This window comes from Vulpes vulpes, chromosome 14, assembly GCF_048418805.1.
Source record: "Vulpes vulpes isolate BD-2025 chromosome 14, VulVul3, whole genome shotgun sequence".
Classification (NCBI taxonomy): domain Eukaryota; kingdom Metazoa; phylum Chordata; class Mammalia; order Carnivora; family Canidae; genus Vulpes; species Vulpes vulpes.
Window position 1 is genome coordinate 594175 of NC_132793.1, and position 22437 is coordinate 616611.

A 22437-nucleotide genomic window follows, 5' to 3' on the forward strand; every position below is an offset into this window, starting at 1 on the left:
CGCAGGCTTGCAGCCGAGATCAAATGGCTGCAAGACAAGAGCCAGCAGGCCTCGCGGGGACCACGGAGCCCAGTCTTCCCAGAGCCCAGTCTTCCCAGAGCGTTCAACTTCCAGCCCCAAATTACTAGATGTGCAAACAATAGGTAAATGTCCTCATCGCCAGAGGGAAAAGGCCGCGTAGCAGCTCATCTGCTCTCAGCTCTAAGTCCGTCCTTCACCGCCCGCCCTACAGGATGGATCTGCTCGCCCGACGCGGAAACCCTCAGCTCTGCCCATGTCACAGAGCAGGTGCTGAAGTGTGACCTGAGAGCCGAGGGGCAGTCCGCGGGCAGAGTGGCACACGGCGCCCACAGAACGCGCGGGCGGCTTGGCGGTCGTTCCAATTCGGAAACGGGCTGTCGCGGGGCAGTGAGGAGGACCAACCACCAAACACAACAGCTCGGACGCATGACAGCAGGTGGCAGTGGCAGGAGCCACACAGAAGACCACGCAGGGCAAGTTTGCCAGCAGACAGTGCGATCTGGGGTCTGCAGTCGGGACCGCGGTGACCTTCGAGGGCGGGGGGGGGGGGGGGGGTGTTCTCTTTCTTGGGGCGGGTCAGGGACATGGGGACCCTTGCACTCCTAAGTATTTTCAAGGGCAGCGCCCGTCCCCGCCTCCTCCCCAGGTGAGGGCTGGCCTCCTCAGCCGGTCTTTCCTGGGCCCCCACCACCCACGGGCACAGTGACGCCACCGCAGCCACCGCAGCCTCCGCAGCAGTCAGCCCGAGGCCCCCGGGGCCTCTGCTCTGGAGGCGGCGATTCCCCAGGTGAACACCTGGGCTCCGTTGCTAAGGAGCTTGGCTCCGCCAGGGCCTCCGAGCTGGAGCCGCTCCTCCCTGAGCCCGTGCCCTCTCCCTCCACCCGCGGGTGGGCAGTCCCACCGTCCCACCCTCCCCCCTGTCCTCCCCCCGGGCTCTCTGGTGGCCCCCAGCTGCATGGACCTGCAGGGAGGGCGCTGCAGCCCTGGCCTCTCGGGGAGCTGGTGGGGCCAAGCCCGCCACGCCCCTTCCCTGGAAGCAGGGGGACTCCGGGCAGGGGTGGAGCTCCGGTGTTGGCGGACCGCCCCCCAGCCCAGGTGACCGTCACCAGGCTCCTCCCGGCGGTGCGGCTCCGTCACCATGGCAACAGCCGGGGCGCAGGTACCTGGGCGGGCCCAGGCCGGTGCCCCTCCTCCCGGGCCCCTACCCCCCAGGCACGCTGGCTTCCCGCGGTGGCCTGGACTGTCCAGGGTGACCAGCGCCCCGGGGGGAGCACAGGGCTGGCTGCCGGGGGGTCGGGGTGCCGGCCGCACCCCTCCAGCCCCGCCCCGCCCCCTGGGAGCGCCAACTTCTCGGATCTGGGGCCTCGATCTTGCTTCTCTGGCAGAAGCTCCTGGCCGTGGAGGCCACTCGATTTGCGGCCCCAGGGGCTGCTCGGTTCCCTGGGGAGCTGGGGGCGGGAGTGAGTGTCCCCGAGGCCGTCCAGGGTCGTGCTGCCCGGGACAGCTGGACACTGGATGTCACTGGCCCCGCAGGGAGGCTGAGCACTGACGTCCTGGCATCCCAGGCCGCGAGCTGAGGTCATTCAGAGACGCCCCAAGGCGGCGGGCGCCCGAGCCCTGCCCCCACCCTGCCCGCACGCCTGGGCAGCAGCTAGCAGGGTGACCGGTGGCCCTGGCCCCCACAGGGCAGCACATGCACAGGTGGTCAGTGTGCATTCGCGGTTATTATTAACCGGGCGGTGACATCACCGGCAGCCAATCGGAGCAGCGTTTATTTCCAGGCTGACAGCTTGATAACGGTTAATTTTAGCTGGATCTTCTTTCTCCAGGCTCAGGAAGCCTCAGCCAGCCAAAGAGGGGGCTGCCTGCGTCTCCCCAGGCCGCCCGTGGCTGGGGGCACCTGCGGCCAGAGCGGCCTGAGGGGGCGGACCTGCACCCCCCTCCTGCCCGCCCCCCTGCACCAGGCTGGCCGGCCCCTTCCTGGCCCGTGCCCCCCCCCCACCCGTGGTTGCTATGGGGGCCATGGTGACAGGTGGCTCAGATTTGGGAGAAGGAGAAGGAGGGGAGGGGGAGGTGTGGCGAGCCCGCCCCGGGGAGGAGAGGAGTGCAGGTGGGACCCAGTTGGCGTCTGTCCTGATGTAACACGGGCCTGGCTCCCTGCAGCCTGCACGCTCTGCCCTCCTTGCTGTGTGACCTTGGGCACTGTGGTCCGCGGTCCACGCCCAGTGGGTGCTCGGTGGCCGGTGGCCCCGCCCAGCACTTGGTGAGCCGCGGGGCTTGGCGACCGGCTGCGTAGTATTTGGTATTCAGCAGACCTCCCCGGCCAGGAGTCACCGGGCGCAGGCGGCAGGCGGCAGGCGTGTCATTATTCAGCACGTACCTTGTTTACGCGCGGTCCAGTGAGCTTGCGGGTCTGCTGGCCGCCGTGGGGTCCAGGCTCCCCGGCAGGCAGCCCACCCCGGGCGGATGGGGCACAGCCTGGGGACACAGGCACTCGGGAGAACCCACCGGACCCCTTGGGGGGGCTGCGCGCAGCACCTTCGGGGACGCTGCTGCATTCCACCAGCAGTGGCCGCCGCTGCGGGCAGCGTGGCCTCCTGGCACAGGCCAGCCCTGGTGTGATTTGGTCGCCACTGGGCTGACCGCAGTGGGTGAGCCAGGAGTGGAGGGGCGCAGCTCAGACCTGTTGGGGGGCTGGTCTGCAGGCAGCCCAGGGTCCTGGGTGCTGGTGGTCCCTCTGGGGCAGTTGGGGTGCACATCCCCAGGGACTGGGCCTCTGCAGTCATGGTTTGGCCCATCCCAGCTTCAGCCAATCCCAGTGTCTTCCAAATCCCTGCTAACCTTCAGGCAGGAGGGACACGTCAAATATAGAGGGCAGCTGGGCGGGGGTGGGGTGGGTCTCCACTGCTTGCCAGTTTATTTTTAATCCTGGCTCCTGTTTGATGGTATCAGCAGCACTTGGAAGTGCCCCGAGTCATCTGAGGGCCCCTCCCTGCCCGGAAGGGTTAGGAGTGCGTCTGTCTGTGGCTGCAGATGTGGGTCCTGTGGGGCAGGGCCTGGTGGGAGGGCCTGTCCCCTCCCCAAGAGGCCCCCCATGGGCTGGGGAGACCTGCTTGGCCCCCAACCACTGCCCTGGGCCCCTTTACTTCCTGCCGTGCTGCGGGGGCTCTGTGAGGCATTGCCCCAGGGGAGGGTGCTAGGCACTGGGCCTCTGCTGTCACCCACTCACCTTGCTTGACCTTCTCCCAGACCTCGCAATTACAAAGATGAATAAGACAGGAGTGGGATTATTCCCACTCAAGACAGGTCTCAGATCGATGGACCCGCAGGGAGAGGTGCGGGGGGCCAAGAGGCCTGCGCCCCGGGCTTTCACACAGCACAGGCCTGCCCGGTTCCCTCCTTAGAACCCACGTTGGCCATTGCCCTGGGCTGCCCTGGACCCTCCAAGACCCCCCCGCAACACACTTTCTACAGAACTGGCCCCTCCGTGGCTTCGCACTCTGGTCACACGGGGGCCAGGAGTGAGGCCAGAGCCTGGACTCTGCCTGCCCGGGACCCCTCCCCGCTCGCACGCACCAGGGCAGCCTGGAGGGTGTCGGTGGGCTCTGGGAACAGACTTGCGTGGACAGAAGCCCGGGGTGGACAGCAGGGGCGGGAGGTTGAGGTGGATCTCCCACAGAGCCTCAAGCCACTCGGCCAGCTGGGGGGACCCTGGAGACACCGATCTCGGGCTGTGCCGTGGGGCCGGGCTGGGGGCATGCCAGGGTGACTCATGTGGCCGAAGCACGGGGATGGGGCCCTGAAAACAAGCAATTGCAGGGTCCCAAAGGAGGAAGGCCCCAGGGCTCTGGGCCTCGCTGGGAGGCACAATGGTGCTTCGTTTGCTCACCAGGCATCAAAGCATGGGGGGCGGGGGCAAGCCCCCCAGGGCCACGGCCCAGAGCCCCAGAGCTGGGCTCAGCCCCCGCTCCTGGCGCAGGCCTGACCTGCTCCTACCACGTCCCCACCTCGGTTTCCTGTCCCCAAGGACCCCCTTTCAGGTTTGCACTGCCTTTGGCCCTGCCGTCCCCACCCCTTCTGCGTCCAGGAGGGCCTGAGCCTGGCGCGGCCTCCGGCCTCCATCTCTTGCGCTGCTCTCCCCCGGCCCCCCTGGCTCCGGCTCGCCGTCCCCGCCCCCCTGCACCCCCGCCCGGCGAGCCCCGACCCGCTTTCTCTCCCTGCCTGCACTCCCTCCGGGTCTGGCGCCGCGCCGGGCGCTCGCTCCCTCGCCGCATCCTGTCGCCCGCCGTCCCCGTCCCCGCATCCCTCGGCTCCGGCCGCCCCGCCCGCCCCGCCCCCGCCGGTACCGCATTGCCGTACTGCAGGGGCGCAGTGCATTGCGCCCGCTCCGTCAATAGGTGGACCCCCTCCTGGAGAGATAAAACCGCCGGCGCCGCGCCGCCAGTCCCTCTGGCTGAGACCTCGGCTCCGGGTAAGGACGCTCGGCCTCGGCTCCGCCTCCGCCCCCGGCGCTCCCGGGGCTTCCTCTGTCCTGGCGGCCAGGCCCAGGGAGGCGGCCGGCACCTGGCGACGCTGCGCTGCCCGCTCCGGCTTCGGCCAGCGGCTCCCCGCACCGGGCACCGGGCACCGGGCACCGAGCACAGGCACCGAGCACAGGCACCGAGCACCGGGCAGCGGGCACCGGGTCGGCCCTGCGGGCGGTCGGGGTGGGGTGGGGTGGGGGCACCGCGGCGGCGCTTGTTTATGCCCTGGCGGCAGGACCGTCTTCTGGGTGGCGGCGAGCGCCCTGCCGCCGTGACCTTGGGACCAGCCGGGGCCCCGCGGGCTGGGGCAGGGTGGTCAGTGCTGGGAGCAGCTGGGGATCCCGAGGCCGGGGAGGCGGCGAGACCTGGGGGGCAGTGGCACCGGCCCCACCCTGGCGGGCCCAGGAGCCCGGGCTCGGTGTCGGCTCCCCACGGTGCGCTGTGGGCACCTGCTTCCCCTCGCCCAGCCACCTGTCCCCCCTCGTGGGCTGCCCAGGTTTCTGCCCTGAGCTCCAGGACGGGGCAGGGGCTGTGACCCCGGGGCCGACCAGAGGGAAAAGCGGAGGGCGCCCCCTCCCCCAGCAGGCTGCAGGCATCTCCGTCTGGCGCTCGCTGAGCTTGGCTGCTGGGGCCACTTTCCTCCCTGCTCTCAGGAGCAGGGACCCCACCTCCCTGCCCCCGGCCGCCCCCGGCCCCTCCGATCGGGAGCGCCCGAGCTGTGCAAGCCGCCCTGCGGGAGCTGGGGCCCAGCCTGTCCCCGGGGCCGCCGCAGGGGTGAGGGGACGACGGAGGGGCAGGGGGGCACTGGCCACCTGCTGGCGGGGCGGGGGGCAGCTCAGGGCCCGGGACTCCTGGTGGGGCAGCAGGCGGCAGGGCCGAGGCTGGAGAGCAGGGCAGGGTGACTCATCACCAGGCTCCTGACTGGTCATGGGGTTCGCCCAGCCTGGTGTCTCTCCATCTCTCCAGAGGGGGGCTAACCTGCTTCGGGGCGCCCTGTGGGCACGACACCCAGATATTTGGAGGACACTGGACCGTGGGGGCTTGCCGGCTGACCCAAACGGGCCAGGCCCAGGCTGAGGGGGGCTGAGGGGACTTCCCGCCCCGCCAGATGTGGGAACGTTGCCCCTTCTGCAGGCAGGGGTGTGCCGGGCAGCGTCTGTGGGTTCTCTCTGAGGCCCCCATCACCTGTCCCCCGCCCCACCCCACAGAATCCCAGAATCCCAGCCACAGGGCTCCAGGCCGTCCCAGCCCCTCCCCACCCCCCCGGGCAGCATGGGCAAGGAGAAGACCCACATCAACATCGTGGTCATTGGCCACGTGGACTCGGGCAAGTCCACCACCACGGGCCACCTCATCTACAAGTGCGGAGGCATCGACAAGAGGACCATTGAGAAGTTCGAGAAGGAAGCCGCCGAGGTGAGCCTGTCCCCTCCCCCGCCCACTAAGAGGTCGGCCCCAGGTCCACGTGGTGGCCGGGCTGGCGCTCAGTGACTCTGGGGCATGAGGCTCCGCTGACCTCCCCCAGGGCGAGGGGGCACGAGGGGGCACGAGCCCTAAAGGACCTGCCTGGGGGCCAGTACCTGAGGGATGGGGGCCCTGGGGACAGCCTCCCCGGGGATGTGCTTGGAGTGGGGCAGGGCCGGCCTGCTGGAGGGGCCCCCGGGTCAGGGAGGTGCCCTGGGGGCAGCCTTTCTGGCTCTGGAAACCTCTGGCGAGTTGGGGTGGAGCACCCTGGAACCCGCGTGGGGTTCCTGTGTCTCCGGGGCTGAGGGGGTGATGCCCTCACTTGTCCCAGGGCTGGGCCAGGACTCAGGGCGGCTATTAATAGCTGATTGATGGGCACCCAGCCCATCAGCTCCATTTTCTCAGGCTGGGGAGGGCTGCTCGTCCAGGGTGGAGCTCTTTTGGGGGGGTCCTGGTTGCCTCGTGTGCCTCGTGACGATGATGGGGGCCCCGTTGACTGACCTCCTTTCTCTTAAGTGGCCGAGCCCGTGGGTGGGAAGTGACCACGGAGTGGTCACCCTTTGCAGCCTCTACCCCCACCCCCGGGCTCCGGGAGAGGCCCCGTCTGGGTGGCTGTGAGGGTGCTTTCCTGGATGATGGGCTGGGGCCCGGGCCCAGGAGGCCTCAGTTGCCGGCCTGGGCTGACCCTGCTCAGAGTGAGTGTGTGGGTGTTGCGCTGGGCGGCCTCCCTCCGCGCCTGAGCCCAAAAGCTGCGTCACTCCCTCCTTCCATGCGGGGTTGGCGCTGGGGGAGGCTGTGGGGGTTTGCAGGATGCCTGGTTCAGGTCTCGCTGGGTCCCCCCTGGGCCCTGTCTGGGTGGCCCTCCTGGCCGGGCAGCCTCCCTGGAGGCCAGAGCCCTGTCCATGCACAGCCCTGCCTGGGGTTTTGTCCAGCTGGGCAGCAGCCTCAGCTCTGGCCCAGGGCGTGGGGGTCTCCGCCGGGCTGGGCACAGGTGTCTGCAGGTGGAGCCTTAGAGCTACTTGGAAGCCTTGGCTGTCTGTAGAAAGAGCTGGAAAGCCAGGCCCTTACATGCAACCTCATCCAATTTCCCTTTTTTCCCTTAAAAAAAAATCGTCATAGAGGGTTTTGTTTTGTGTTTTGGGCTTGACACCTTGACGGTGGCGTTTTGGGCCTCCGATGCAGGATCTCCGGGGCTGGGGGTGGCCAGCGGGAAAAAGGGGAGCCCTCAGCCAGGGGAGGGGTTTAAAGGCCTGGTGGCTTCTCTCCAAGCCTGGCTCCCAGGCCCTTGCGCCACCTCCTGGAGGACGTCCGAATGGCAACCATCTAGAGGGCAGGAGCGGACACCGGGTGGCAGGGCCTGGCAGGGCAGGGCTGAGGTCTGGGTGCTCCTCAGGGTCCTTGCTCCTGGCTCCCTCATTCCACAGACGATCGGAGCCCTAGGGCCCCGTGGGGAGTGAGGGAGCCTGGCACCCAGGCCTCTCTGCTGCGAATGCTCCCGTGGCCCAGGAGGACCCGTGGCCAGCAGGCTGAGTCCCGGGTCCCTCCTTAAGCCATGCCCCACCTGTGCAGATGGGAAAGGGCTCCTTCAAGTATGCCTGGGTGCTGGACAAACTGAAGGCGGAGCGGGAGCGTGGCATCACCATCGACATCTCCCTCTGGAAGTTCGAGACCACCAAGTACTACATCACCATCATCGACGCCCCCGGCCACCGTGACTTCATCAAGAACATGATCACCGGCACATCCCAGGTGGGCGGGGCTGTGGGGGGCCAAGGGGACCCGAGGGCCCAGGGCCCTGGGGTCCTGGGGGGTGGCTGGGCTCCCTCCGCTTCCTTGCCAGGGCAGGCACCCCCGCCCCACTTGCTACAGAGCCGCCCCCAGAGAATGATTAGGTGCCCGTCACCTCAGCCAGGCAGAGGGGCTGGGAGGGGCCGTGGGTCAGGGCCGCCGTCGCAGACAGACACACGGACCCAGATAGACGGCCGTCCACACGGATGGACAAGGCCCTGCTGCTGCCCCTGGTCGAGACCCCTGGGGCCCACCCCCGGGCGACCGCCTGGAGGGGCCCGGGGCTCACGGCCACCTGCGGGCAGGCGGACTGCGCGGTGCTGATCGTGGCGGCGGGCGTGGGCGAGTTCGAGGCCGGCATCTCCAAGAACGGGCAGACCCGCGAGCACGCGCTGCTGGCCTACACGCTGGGCGTGAAGCAGCTCATCGTGGGGGTCAACAAGATGGACTCCACGGAGCCGGCCTACAGCGAGAAGCGCTACGACGAGATAGTCAAGGAGGTCAGCGCCTACATCAAGAAGATCGGCTACAACCCGGCCACCGTGCCCTTCGTGCCCATCTCGGGCTGGCACGGGGACAACATGCTGGAGCCCTCGCCCAACGTGAGTGCCGCGGGCGGGCGGGCGGGCGGGCGCGGGGCTGCTGGGGGCCTCCCCGAGAGCCGGGGCCCGGGCGCGGATCAGGCGCGGGCAGGGCACGGGCTCCCCCGGGCATCCACGCCCCGCCCTGCTGCGCTCGCTTCCGCGTGGGGCTCGTGCTCGGGGCGCGGGCCTTGTGGCCCCCGAGGCCGGCACAGGCCCCTTCCCTGGCCAGGGGTGCTCCCTCCGGCGGGCAGCGCGGGAGCAGTGCCGCCGGGTCCGAGGCCCGGTGCTCGGTGTCTGGGGGCTCTGCCCGGCCGTCCTCACCTTGCCAGGAGCCTCCCTGCGGGCGCGGGCAGGTTAAGCTCCGGGAGGGGCCGAGGGCTCGCTCTCCACCGGCCGGGTGGGAAGCCTGTGGCTCGGGCAGCTGCGGCGCGGGCACTCGGGGAGGTGAGGAATTCTCAGGGCCTGAGACCAGGTGCCTGGACAGTGGGGCCAGAGGACGCCCCTGGCCCAGGAGGGCGGCCGTCTGCTCTGGCCGGTGCTGCGGGCGGGGAGGGGCCCTTGAAGAGCCAGGGGGACTGTCCTGGAGCCCTGTGGTCAGGGGACGAGGCTGGGGACCCCGCCCTGGCTCGCTGGGCTGCGTGTTTGCCTGGTGTGGGTCCCACACGGCTGTCGTGTGGCGACGGGTGAGTGCACTGCACTCCCCACCCTCCCGGGAGGCGGACAGGGCGCCCTACCCTAGAGCGTCCCGTTCCTGACCTGCTGCTCGGGGAGCTGGCTGCTGATCTGTGCCCTCCACAGGACCCAGTCCCACGGGGCGGACGGGGCGGCGCTGCCGGCCCCTCGCCTCTGCCTGCCCGTGGCCAGCGGGCCGGGGGGCTCCATGCCAGGAGGGCGCTGGGTCTGCTGCCGGGAAGCCCTGGGCAGGGAAGGGCCAGCCGGGCCCGGAGACGGTTGGCACAGTGGCTGGGGGCCGCGTGGACTCTCTGCCTCTGGCCTGGCCACTGGCCAGCCTCCAGCCCTTCCCGCACCTGTGCCAGCCCTGCCCGGGGGGGTCCGAGGGCTGCAGGAAGGGGGGACTAAGCGGGGCTGGGCTCCACATCTTTTCCCCAACCTCTTCCAAGGCTTCCGTGATGTTGGGAGTGTGAACTGGGGGGTGAGGAGGGTGCAGGGGCAGCCGTGCAGCATCGTGATGGATGTGGGTAAACAGCTGGCCATCGGGCAGTGGAGAGCGCGGGGCTGTGCTCCCCTGCTCCCCAGGCCCCCCTCAGGTCAGGTACCTCCACCGGGATTCCTGGAGGGTCCCGGGAGGCCGTGGGGCTATGGCGTAGGGCGGCGAGGGTGCAGGAGGTCTCTCCCTCCAATGGATACCTTCTTCCCATCCAGATGCCGTGGTTCAAGGGCTGGAAAGTGGAGCGTAAGGAGGGGAACGCCAGCGGCGTGTCCCTGCTGGAGGCCCTGGACACAATCCTGCCCCCTACACGCCCCACAGATAAGCCCCTGCGTCTGCCGCTGCAGGACGTGTACAAGATTGGTGGTGAGTGAGGGTTCAGTGTTGGCCACCTGCTGCTCCACTGTGGGCGCCTGGCCCGCCCACCCCGCCCCTGAGCCCAGGGCCCCGACAGGAGCTTCTGAGGCCAAGTTATCTGCCTCCTCCCCAGTGCTGTACACTCTGGGGACCATCCATCCATCCGTCCATCTCCCATCCATGCTCCATCCCTTCATCCAACCATCCACATATGCATGTGGATCCATCCATCCATCCATCCCCCATCCATCCATCCCTCCATCCATCCCTCCATCCATCCCTCCATCCCTCCATCCCTCCATCCCCCATCCATCCATCCCTCCATCCATCCCTCCATCCCTCCATCCCTCCATCCCTCCATCCCCCATCCATCCATCCATCCATCCCCCATCCATCCCTCCATCCATCCCTCCATCCCTCCCTCCATCCCTCCATCCCCCATCCCTCCCTCCATCCATCCCCCATCCATCCATCCATCCATCCCTCCCTCCATCCATCCCCCATCCATCCATCCATCCATCCCCCATCCCTCCCTCCATCCATCCCCCATCCATCCATCCATCCATCCCTCCATCCATCCATCCCTCCATCCCTCCCTCCATCCCTCCCTCCCTCCATCCATCCCCCATCCTTCCCTCCATCCATCCATCCACCATCCATCCCCATCCATCCATCCATCCATCCATCCACCATCCATCCCCCATCCATCCATCTCTCCATCCATCTCTCCATCCAGATAGCTATTTACTCCCACACATTCATCTGTCCATTCACCCGTCCATTCATCTACCTGTCCATGCATCCATCCAAACATCCATCCACCTGTCGATCCCCACAGCTGTCTACCCTCACAATCCATCTGTCCATCCACCCGCCAACCCACTCATCCACCTGCGTATCATCCATTCACACATCCATCCACCCCCACCCATCCACCCATCATCTGTTCAGGGTCTTCTCCCCTTCAGATAAGCACTCAGCCCTGTGGCAGGAGTGGGTGGCACAAGGGAAACTCACATGTCCCCTCCCCCCCATGACAGTCCCAGGCTTGTGGGAGACACGATCTAGTCCAGCTCCAGGCATGAGAAAGTCTATTCATTAGATGACAGGGCAAGCATAAACAAGCACGAGGCCCTGAGGGGCACTGCTGGAGACTCCCAGTCCGGGGACTACGGGCAGGGCAGGGCAGGGCAGGGGTGACGCACTCACCTGGCACACAGAACAGCCACCAGCCTCAGTCTCTGTCGCATCACAACCAGGGATGTGGGGGTGGAGCCTCCCCTCCACACATGCGGTGGGGGGGGGGAACCAGACACCCACTGGGCAGCCACGTGAGTGCAGCAGGTCCATGACTAGGGGTGGAGCACCCGCCCCTTTGGGGGTGGCCCCCCCGACACCAGCAACAGCAAAGCCAGGCTGGGAGTCCTGGGTGGGCTGTTCATCCGCCCACTCTGCTGCTGCTGCCTCCCCAGGAGGGGAGTCCAGGGAGGGAGGGGTCCCTACAGTGCCCCTCCAGGGGACAGCTGCCGCCTGGGGCAGGGGTAGGACTCCAGGTCCAGAGGGGCCTCTAAAGAGAGGGCAAAGGCCCATGTCGCCCTCCTGTTGCTCCTGCCCAGGCATTCCTGGGCATTCTCTCTTGTTCAGTCTCTTCTATTCCTGACAGGGCCAGGGGAGCCTCCACTTGTGTCTGAACCCGTGTCTGCCTTGCGGGGTCTCCCCATCCCCTCCCTCCATCTCTGGGGCTACACCCCACTGGCCCCTCACTGCCCCCTTCCTCCCCAGGCATTGGCACCGTGCCCGTGGGCCGGGTGGAGACGGGCATCCTTCGGCCGGGCATGGTGGTGACCTTCGCTCCTGTAAACATCACCACGGAGGTGAAGTCAGTGGAGATGCACCACGAGGCTCTGAGCGAGGCCCTGCCTGGTGACAACGTCGGCTTCAATGTGAAGAATGTGTCGGTCAAGGACATCCGTCGAGGCAATGTGTGTGGGGACAGCAAGTCCGACCCACCCCAGGAGGCTGCCCAGTTCACCTCCCAGGTGGGCGGCCCTTCCCTCAAGGGCGGGAGCAGGGCTGTCCCTGGTGACGTGGCTGCCTGGCATTAGCAGAGTCCTTGACAGCCCCTTGGCCTGGTGCTTGGGAGGACCCAGACTCTGGCCTTCCAACCAGGCCACCGAGGCCCCGGGGGCCCAGGCCTCCTGAGAGTGGTTTTATGTAAGGCCAGAGACATCTCTGTAAACTGGATTCTCTCTGTTTTCACTGCACCCTGTGTGACCTCCGAGGTGTAGTGCTCGAGGTCCAGTCTCTCCTCCCCCGTCGCAGCTCTGGCCTCTGCAGACCGCGCAAGCCCGGGCCCCTGGCCCTTCACGGCACCCCTGTCTCCTTGGCTTGCCAGAGGCTTCATGAGGACCCTGGCGCCTATGTCAGGGGTGGGGGTCCCCCGTGGCCTGACCGGTCCTCATGGCCAGCACCCAGGCCCGGGCAGTAAAGCCTCCCTCGGCCTGAAGCCCTCGTCGCCCCTGCTCTCCCAGGTCATCATCCTGAACCACCCAGGGCAGATCAGCGCCGGGTACTCCCCGGTCATCGACTGCCACACGGCGCACATCGCCTGCAAGTTTGCCGAGCTGAAGGAGAAAATCGACCGGCGCTCGGGCAAGAAGCTGGAGGACAACCCCAAAGCCCTGAAGTCCGGCGATGCGGCCATCGTGGAGATGGTGCCTGGGAAGCCCATGTGTGTGGAGAGCTTCTCTCAGTACCCGCCTCTCGGTGAGCTGGGCGGGCGTCCCGGGAGGTGCGGCCGGGTGGCCCGGTCGGGGTGTGGCCCAGGGCGTCCTGCCCTTGGCTGTGCTTAGGGTTTAGCGGGAGACAGGCGGCCTCCCTGCCGTGGAGCGCAGGTGGCCCTGCTGGCCAGGCCTGGGTGGTGTCCCCTGCAGACAAGGCCCCAGGCGCCACGGTCTGCGGAGGTCAGACGCCCCGAGGACGACGGCCACAGCCACAGCCGAAGGGTCCCCGGGCGCCCACCACGCCTGGGCCGCGTCCCACGGTCCTCCCCGCCACCTCGCTTTAGCGGGTCACGCTCCTCGGGCGGGCGGGGGCGCCCAGCCGCGCCCCGGGAAGCGCGGGCGGTGGAGGGCGGGGGAAGGATGCTCGACGCGAGTGCGCCTGCGCTCTGCATCCCGGCGGGGGCGGGGCCCGGGCCGCTCGCCCTCACGCCCCCTCCCCGCAGGCCGCTTCGCGGTGCGCGACATGCGGCAGACGGTGGCCGTGGGCGTCATCAAGAACGTGGAGAAGAAGAGCGGCGGCGCGGGCAAGGTCACCAAGTCGGCGCAGAAGGCGCAGAAGGCGGGCAAGTGAAGCGCGGGCGCCCGCGGCGCGACCCTCCCCGGCGGCGCCGCGCCCCGGCCCCGCCCCCGGCCCCGCCCCCGGCCCCGCCCCCGGCCCGGCGCCCCGCCCCCCCGCCAGGCGCATGTCTGCACCTCCGCTTGTAAGAAGCTCTCGGTCAGCGACTGGATGCTCGCCATCAAGGTCCAGTGGAAGTTCTTTAAGAGGAAAAGCGCCCCCGCCGCCCCCGCTTCCGCGCCCCGCCTCCGCGCGCTCGGTGCCCGTTTTACCAATAAACTGAGCGACCCCAGACCCGTGTGCGCCTGCCTCTGGGGGGGCCCGCCCCGCCCTGCGCTCCCCAAGCCCCATCCCTGCCCGGGGTCCCACCTGCGTCTGCGCCCCCCGCCCGCGGGCCTGGCCCGGGGCGCGCCCCAGTCCAGCTGGTCTGGCTTGCAGGGGGGTGGGGGGGTTGGAAATGCCCCCCTGGGGGCGTCTGGGACGAAGAAAGGAAGAAGCGGTCCCATGGGTCGCTCCGAGGCCACAGAGGGGGCTGAGGGCTCTCTGTCTCTCCTCCCCACCCTGGCGGTCACTCCCGTCCTGGGTCTCGCCCTCCGGGCTCCGGCTCCACTCCCGGCACCCTGCTCCCCAGCGGGGCCCTGGGCACCCCATTCCCCGAACCCCGGCAAGGACCACCCCCTGCCCGCCACCGCTGCTCCAGGAAAGCAGCCCCCAGCCTGGGGCCGGCCGGGCGGGGGCTTCCCGCAGGCGCCGGGGACCGCCGGCTCCGTGTCCCTGGGCTGCCGCAACAACTGGCCTCCAACCGGTGGCTTAAAACCACAGCAGCGGCCTCTCTCCTTGGCCAAAGTCACCACTAGGGGGACAAAATTCAGGCTTTGGTTAGGGCCGCGCTCCCCCCAGAGGCTCTAAGGAGGGTCCATTCCGCGCCTCCTGCAGTTCTGGTGGCTGCCCCCGGGTCACATGGCTTCTCCGTGTGTCACCTCCCTGGCATGTGACGGCCTCCGTGATAACCCGGGGTAATCTCATCTTGAGATCCACGTTGCAGTTGCTTCTGCAGAGCCCGGCCGGCCACACAGGCCACATCTCGGGGTTCCAGGGGTTGGGGCCCGAACTCCGCAGGGGCACATCCAGGCCACTGGCTGAGGCTGCCGGCGTCCCCCCACCTGTCCCAAGGTGGGCCTGGCTCCCAGGAGGGTGCGGGAAGAGTGGGACAAGAAGGAAGAGCCACACCGACCCACACAGGAAGGGTCTGGATGGACCCACAGGGGCCTCCAGGGAGGGGGCGGCGAGCAGGCGAACACAGACACGGGAAGCCCCGGCAAACTGGGATTTCAGACAAACAGTCGATAGTTTTTAAATATGAACACAGCGCACAGGACTCACACTGAGAAGTATTTGTTCTTTGAGATTTGAACTTGACCATATACCTTGTCTGCGACCCTACCTTAGGAGACCAGGTGCTTCGCGCACCCCCTTCCCCCGCTACTGTCACTGCCGGGGGGGACCTGGCGTCCCTACTGTCTGCCCCAGGAAGTTGTCCGTACAGGCTTGGCCCACTTAGGATTGGGCCCCCATAGGAGAAAACTCTCAGCCTGGGGCAGCGCAGGAGTGAGATAAGCCCCCACTGGGGAGGAAGGTCCACAGTGAGCCCCTCACCCTCCGTCCCCGTTCTGCCTTGGCAGCTCTGCCTCCCCACCCAGACGCAGGGCCCCGCTGCGGACCCTCCAGGGGGCTGTGTTCCTGGGATGGGGTCACAGATCCCGCCAGGGGCACGGACTCCGCCAGGGCACACGGGAGGGTGTGGAGGCAGAGGTGGGAGCACTCGCTCGTTCCCACGAGAGCCTGAGGCAGACGAGGGTCCTGCCCGTGGTGCAGCGTGGGGTTTCTGGGGAGGGTCTCAGTGCTTTGGGCCTCCTTTCGGGGTGAAGGTGAGGAGGACATGCCCAGGAATGTCCAGGCACTCGGATCTGAAGCCCAGCAGGATTCTGGGCCTCACGGCCCCCCCATGCCAACCTCAGAGTGGGGCCCATGGGAAGGCCAGGGGACCCGGGGCCTCAGCCTGGTGGGCGTGCAGCAGCTCTGGGCCCCCGTGGGGGCAGCACTCCTCCCCAGGCTGTTCCCCCTGCATCCAGCACTGGGCCGGGTGGGGGGGTGAACCCGGGCTGTTCACGGAGCTGCCCACACCCACAGGGTGGACGGGAGGGGGGGACACCTACCCCAGGGGGGCTGCGGGGAACCAGCACAGCCCCTCATGTGACCTTGGTATTACTGTGGAAACAGCTTTGACCTCCAGGGCCTTCTAGAAGGTTCTTAGGACCCGAGGTTCCTGGACTGAACTCTCAGAGCCGTAGACCTCAGCAGCAGTGCAGGGGGCAAGGCGTCAAGGACAGGCAGGTGGTGAAAGGAGCCGCACCAAACAGCGCCCACAGTGCGGCCCGCTGACCCCCTCCTACCTCTGCCGCTGCCCAGCTCTGAGGGGCCGCAGGGGTAAGACGGAGGTGCAAGCTTGGGGCACGGGGGGACCTGGGGGGTGGCCCTTGGTCCAGTGGGGGGTGGCCCTTTCCCACTCAGGCAGGGGCTGCCGTGCAGGGTAGGAGGCAGGGTCCACTGGGCTTGGGGGGCAGTGTGTCACCTTGGGGAGCCCTGTGGGATCCGGACAGGGCTGTGGTGGGTGACGGTGGCACAGCTCGACGGTGCCCCTGGGTGCGGAGGCCCAACCTCAGGGCTGCAGGCCCATGCTGGGGACACAGGTGGGTGCTCCCAAAGGCTTCACGCACCTGGGCCGTGGAGGAGAACGTGGGGGCCCAGAGAGGTGCCCTGCCTGGCGGCCACAGGGCCAGCTCAGGCCAGGCTCGGGGAGCTGGCACCCGAAGGGCCTCCGGCCGGGAGCTACCACTCTGCTGGGCTGTGAATAACTTAGGGCAGGACCCACCAGGACCTGACGGCAGCTCAGTCTTCGCTTCCGGTGCCTCTGAAAAATTCATGAGCCCTCGAGCCTGTGGGGTCCTGTTGCACGGGCCAGATCTGCTCCGTCTCCTGCCCTTGCCTGCCCAGGGCTCCCGGCGCCCTCCCCGCAGAGTGGAAGACATCTTGTCACCCTCCCCCGGGGCCCAGGGTGGCCCTGGAAGTGACGGTTCTGTGTCTGGCCGGTGGCTTCGGAGCCTCCGCAACGGGATTTTGGGGTTTCCCACAAGGGAGCGTCGGTTGTTGTGAGTAGCCGTGGGGGCTCAGTGGGACCACGAGTGACGTGCCACGAAGCGTGTGCCCCTGGTGTGCACCCAGTATAGACCCACGTGCCTGCGTGAGTGTATCTGGGTGGTTCCCGGGGCGTGGGAGCCGGTGCCCGTGTGTATACGAGGGCCTGTAGGTGTGTGCGCGTGTGCACCCGCCCAGTGGACCCGAGGAGGGCCCCCGGCTCAGGAGAGAGCACATGCGCACGCATATCTGTGCAGGAGTGTGAGTGCGTGGACACAGTCACCCGCCCTGCCGCCGGCTGTCTAGCGCCAGAGCCCGGCCCCTGAGCGGCACCTGTCACGGGCTGGGTCCAGGCTGCGCTGGGCACTTTCTCGGTCCCGGGGCAGCCAGAGGGTCAGGGGTACGGTCTCCGGGTCGCTCCCGACCCTGCCGGGTGAGTCCGTGGGGGGCAGAGAATGGTGTCAGTAAGAGATGCGGGTGCTGGTTCCTTTGCTGGCTTGGCCTGCGGCTCCTGGTGTGTCACTGTGGGGTCATCGGGGGAGGCCGTGCAGGAGGGTCAGGGTCGGGGCCGACCGCGAGTCAAGAGGAACGGAGACGCGACTCAGGGGCTGGGAGTCCCGCTCGGTGACTGCCCATGGAGGCCCAGTCGGCCTCATCACGGCACGCTGGGCCTGGACTGGGGGCTGAGGGGGCCCGAGGCAGGGGTGGGCAGAGTGGGTGGGCCTGGAGAGGTCAGTGGGGCCGTCCTCTCTGGGCTGTCTCCCCGAGGGTCCCGGGTGAAGTGGAGGTGGGCGCCCTGGGCAGGAAGGGAGCTCGGAGCCTGCAGGCTCCCGGGAGGGCCAGCCCCAAGCGCCCAACCGGCCTGCCGGGGTCTGGTGACCGCCAGCTGCCGTTGAGGCCATGCGGTGGGTGCAGCGAGCGGGGAAAGGGGGAGCGCCTGAACCAGCGGGGAGCCGGAGGACACGGGGGTGGGGGTGGGGGGGGTCGGAGGGCGGGGGTGAAGGGGCGGGGGGGGGCAGTGGAAGCGGTTCCGCTTTCACCTCCAGGTCTGTGAGTGGGCAGGGCCGGGCGGGCTCCCCTGCAGGGCTGGGGTGCTCCTGGGGCGCTGGCTGCCGTGTGCTCCTGCCCCAAGCCTTAGCCGTGTCCCGCGCAGGCTCCTTGTCGTGGTTGAGGACGCAGAGCGGTGGTCAGAGCCAGCCCCGCAGTCACGGAGTCACGGAATCACGGAGTCAGGATGTTGCTGTGCTGCTGCATAAGGCGCTTCCTGCTGGGCGTCGGCTCAGGGGCTCCAGGGCTCGCAGGCCCCCCCCCACCCGCGCTGTCCTAACGGCCCTGGGGTGTCTGCGCTATTGTTCCCCCACTTCCAGGCTCGGCAGGGGGACGGAGCCTGCCCAGAGCCGCGCGTGTAAACGAAGCCCGTGAACCGTGAAACACAGCCAAGACTCCGTTGTTCTAGAACGGGGTGGAAGAGGTTGTCAGCAAGCCAGAGCCTGAGCGTGGAAGGGGCAGGGCCACGGGTCAGCTCTGATCACGTGCTGCTGATGCCCTGACCGGGCCCTTCCCCCGATGCTGGTGGGCCCAAGGCGCCGGCAGGGGCACGGTTGCCCTCATTCCCACGATCCGAGGTTCCTGCTTCCTTTCCCATGGGAACGCTCACCCCTTGGCTTGGGTATTGTTAGGAGCTTTAGGGAGAAAAGTCCCTGTATTTGCGCCGTTTCACACGAAGGTGCGGAGGGCTGACTTACCAGGAACATTTGCATTTTAGGAGAAGACCTTGTCAACCTAAGTCCTGGTGTAACCACCACCACTGACGTGCGGGCATCGGTACTTCTGTGCCGTGGGAGTGGGAGGGCTTTCCTCGGCACTACAGGGCCTGCCCTCAGGGATGCTGGCGGGGTGGTTCAGCGGGGCCATCCCAGCACAGCCCTTGGTGCTGGCCGAGGACCCCAGCTCTGGGCGGGCCGGCGGGCCCCGGGCCTGCTGGCCAGAGAGTCCAGCCTTTCTATCCCGGCCCCCAGCTTAGCAGGTGGTGACCTTGCCCTGGGTGAGGGGGTGCGTGGGGGACTCTGACAGCCGCTGGGCCCTGCCCCAGGTCGGACAACTCCGTCCAAAGCCTACTGGACATCTGGCCGAGCAAGCAAGGACTCAGATGGGCCTGGGCCGGCCGTGGGCGGGCAGCCAGGGCCCAGACGCTGACAGCCTGTGAGTGGGCAGGCAGCTGACCGCTCTGCTGGCAGGGAGCCGGTCTCCATGGCGCTGAGCTCCAGCTGCCCGCGTCCCCCCGTGAACTACCCTGCAGCCCCCGAGCCACGCGAGCCCAGGCGGTCAGCGAGGGCACGTCCTGCCTGGAGGCTGAAGCGACGTCTAGTCCTAGAACAAAGTGGCTGGCATTCAAGGAATGCTGAAGAGCAGCCCTGTGGGCCGGGCCGGGCTGTGCGTGCACCAGGGTGTGTGTGTGTGCGTGGGGCTGGGAGTGTGTGCACCGCCTGTGTCCGGTGGGAAGATGAACAGGAGGCAAGCAAATGCAAGCAAGTCAGTAACAACTTCAGATTATGATGAGGAGCTGGGACTGAGGAGGGCAGTGTGGACTTTGGGGAGACCTGTAGGCAGGGCCCACCCCCGAGGAGATGGGGGAGCAGAATTCCTGGCCCAGGACACGGGGATCCCATACAGAGGATCCTGCACGGGCCTGAGGGTCAGTGCTGTGTGCCTGGGACGGGGTGGGGGGGATGGGAGGGGAGCAGTGGGGGGCGGGGGGCGCAGGGGGTGGTCTGAGAGCTGCAGGGCAGGGCTGGATTCCGGGGCTGAGGAACCCATGGGACCTTGTCGACGTGCCGTGGGAGCCACGGGAGCCCGCCAGGTAGAGACGCTCGAGGGGCCTGGTCACGCTGCCGTCACCGTGGAGCGTGGGCCTGGTATTTTAGCCGCTACACACCTGGACGGTTGTCGTAGGTTGTTCATTTGCCCGGAGGTGCGGGAAGGGCGGTCAAGGTGCCGTCTACGGTCTACGTGGAGCCCAGACGACAACGGGCACGACCTCGCAAACACCAGCCTGTTTGTGGACGCAGGGCGGCGGCCGAGCAGGGGGCTCCCTTGAGGGAAGGCCCCGACCGTGGGTGGTGGTTTCCGCCGCGGCGGGATGCGTCCAGGAGCACCTTCGCTGCCCGGCCGTCTCCACCGTCATGGGCAACCTGGATTCCCGGTGCCAAGCAGTATCTGTGGCTGATAAATCTGAATCGGCTCCCTCATGTGATTAGCTGGTTTGCCAGGGGCCGGGGAAGCTTGTTGAGAGCTCTGATCCCTGAAAAAAAAAAAAAAAACCTATAAATTAAATTTTTATTGACGTTGGTATATGATGTTTTTTAAAAAATCAATGCTTTCATATTAAATCTTGTCCTTACTGCCCTGCTCCCCCATGAACTGGATAAATTCAGGCTTCCTCCTCCTAATAATGGAAAATTCTCTGGAGGGGAGGCTGGGGCTCTCTGTCTGGGTAGGCGCTTCCTGTTGTCCAAATGACAAAATTAACAAGAACAGCCCTGACCCAGGTTAGGGGATCGAGAGCCTGTCTCTTCTCATTTCCCCAAATTAAGTCTTGTTCCCGGCCTGGTGCGGTGCCGCCGCCTCTGGGCCTCTGCCAGGATCATCTGTTTTCCTGAGGGCTCCGCGCTTGGGGAAGGAGCTGGCTCCCTTGCTACAGGGAGGAGGTGGGTGGTGGTAAAGCGGGAAACTTTGCTTTTCAGCATCTGTCCCCGGGGTCCCCCTGGTCACTGGCCCAGGAGCTCGCCTGTGGCTGGAGCCCCGGATGTACACATCTGTGTGACCACAGGATGTCAACAGAGCATCAGGCTGGGGCCGCACCAGGGGCTCGGGCTCCCACTCCCCCAGCAGGGTGTCGGGAATGCCCCCGCCCGCCCGACCGGGAACCTCCCGCCAACTTCACGGTGACCCCCTCCCCCAGGACCGGCAGCCGCTCAGCTCCTCCTGAGCGTCGTGCCCCGCAGGGCTGCATTCCCGGAGGTGCCCGGCCCACTCGCTGTGGGAAGCGTCACCATGTGGTTTCCCCAAAAAGGGACTCAATTTGCCCCCCCCCCCCCGGCAGCTGTGACACTTCGGACACTTCGGACCACACGCTGTGGACCTCGCACCAGGCTCTGGGGGACACGACAGCGGCGGGGGAGCCAGGCCGGGAAGTGGGCTCCGGCCCCGTGTGCTGGGCTCCTGATGGGGAGGCATCATGCAGGAGCACTTTGGGGGCAGGAGGGGGGCTGAAGGCTCTGAGTTGGCCTTCGTGAATGGGCAGCAGCGCCCGGCTGGTTTCTCAGCTCGATGGTCGCTGCCAGCACGTGGGCGGGCGCGGAGGGCCCGGGGAGGCGGCAGAGTCGGCCGGGCGGGGCCTGCAGCTTCTGGGGCCGCGGGCGCGCGAGGCCCGGGTGCTGAAGGGACAGCACCCAGCCGCGGCCACGCGCAGGTTCTCTCCAGGCTGGAGCTGGGTGTTGTGTGCATCTGGATTTTTCCACTCTTCTCTTCCGGATCCCATCAGTGCAGTCTTGGCAAAGATGGCTTGAGCCTGAAAGCTTTCCCATCTATTTTTAAATAAATGAAATTCCTGTCTCTTGCATGGAATTCACCCCAACCGAGCATTTGCAACGAACTGCGGCCTCCTTGGCTTGCAGGGGTGGAGGGCACTGTTGACCAGGTCGCTGACATCCTGACGAGGTGTCCGTGGCACAAAATGGAAAACGTACGTGTTCAAAGGGGCAGCTGCTGAGAGGACGCCCTAAACAGAGGCAACAGAGATTTCCGAGCCTCGGTAGGGGATTCGTCTGCCGCAGCCTCTGGGAGACGTGACACAGCTGCCGGGGCAAGTGCTCCAGACAAGGGAGCAGGGGCTCGGGGACGCATGGGGGTGCCTGCATCCCCACCAGGCTCCCCTCCGGCCCACCTGCTGGAGGGGCCCCCTCCAGGACACCGCGAGGGCAACAGGTCTCCCCTAACGTCCCGGGACGCCGGGGAGCTTGGGCTCGGCTCCCATCTCTGTGCTCGTATGTTTGCAAACGTGAGACCTGGGAATCGGTCCTCCTTCCTCTGTGAACCCAGCCTCCCCACGAGCCCACTGCACAACCACGTGGAGCCCCGAGAAGAGGCTCCCTCGGGAGGAGCCAGGCCCAGCTTAGGTGGCACCGCAGAGTCTGGGGCTCCCTCCTGACAGATGAGGGGGCGCGAGGGCTGCTCAGAGGCCGGGGAGCAGCCAGCATGGGCAGCTTCTCTCTTTTTGCAACGTGGGTGGTCATTCCCGCCCATTGACCTGAGCCGATGGGCTTCCCCCTCCTCAGCCGGGGCTCAGCAGGGTGCGCACGCTCAGGGGAGCTGCAGCCCTTGGGGGCACCCTGGCTGAATGCTGGTGGTCACAGCTCACGACCGGGCACAGAAGCAGGGAGGTGGGGTCAAGAGCGTGGCCCTGGGACGCACCTGTGTGCACGGGGGCACGTGGGGCACGGCATCCCCAACATTCTAGGTGACTTACAAACGATCACTGTGCCTGCATCCACCATTCTGTTTCCTGCTGAATGTGGAAAAAAGGCCACCGGCCTCTAGCTTTGGAACTGAAAGGGCAAGCGGCACGGCTGACCCGGTGCCACGCACGGTAATGTTTTACGAGCCACGTTACTGCTGAGGGTGGTGCCAGCTGCTGGCCAGGGCCTGCCTCAGTGGGCCCCGCAGTACTGGGCAGATGCGGGAAGGTGCCGCATGTAGTCAGGGCGGCACCTGCAGCTGCCATCATCCCAGGTGTGCAGAGGGAGGCTTCTGCGCGTGGGCGAGGAGGGTCGGTGGCATGCACAGGGGCCTCTCAGGGGTTGAGGAAGGGGTTTGGCTTCCTAGAAGCAGGTGCCCGAATGACCCCCCGCCCCCAACCACGGCTCCCGGGCTGGGGGAGGCAACCTCTGTCCACTGCCCCTCAAGAGGACACCCTGCCACCTGTGTCCAGAGCCTGCCC

At 67.2% G+C, this 22437-nt stretch overlaps 1 protein-coding gene across 3 annotated transcripts; it reads left to right on the top strand.

Annotated features, from left to right (window-relative positions):
• Positions 1 to 4303: 4303 nt before the first annotated feature.
• EEF1A2 (eukaryotic translation elongation factor 1 alpha 2) lies at positions 4304 to 13536 on the top strand. Of its 3 annotated transcripts, none has more exons than XM_026015179.2 (8): positions 4304 to 4492; positions 5753 to 5960; positions 7578 to 7757; positions 8102 to 8398; positions 9764 to 9914; positions 11688 to 11944; positions 12437 to 12671; positions 13132 to 13536. In XM_026015179.2, the coding sequence occupies exons 2-8, from the start codon at positions 5817 to 5819 to the stop codon at positions 13257 to 13259; spliced, it is 1392 nt and encodes a 463-aa protein (XP_025870964.1). In that variant the 5' UTR covers positions 4304 to 4492; positions 5753 to 5816; the 3' UTR covers positions 13260 to 13536. The 3 variants fall into 3 exon arrangements, with proteins under 3 accessions (XP_025870964.1, XP_072591428.1, XP_072591429.1); XM_072735327.1 differs by lacking the exon at positions 4304 to 4492 and adding an exon at positions 4511 to 4517 and having other exon boundaries at positions 5752 to 5960; XM_072735328.1 differs by lacking the exon at positions 4304 to 4492 and adding an exon at positions 4597 to 4705.
• Positions 13537 to 22437: the final 8901 nt, after the last annotated feature.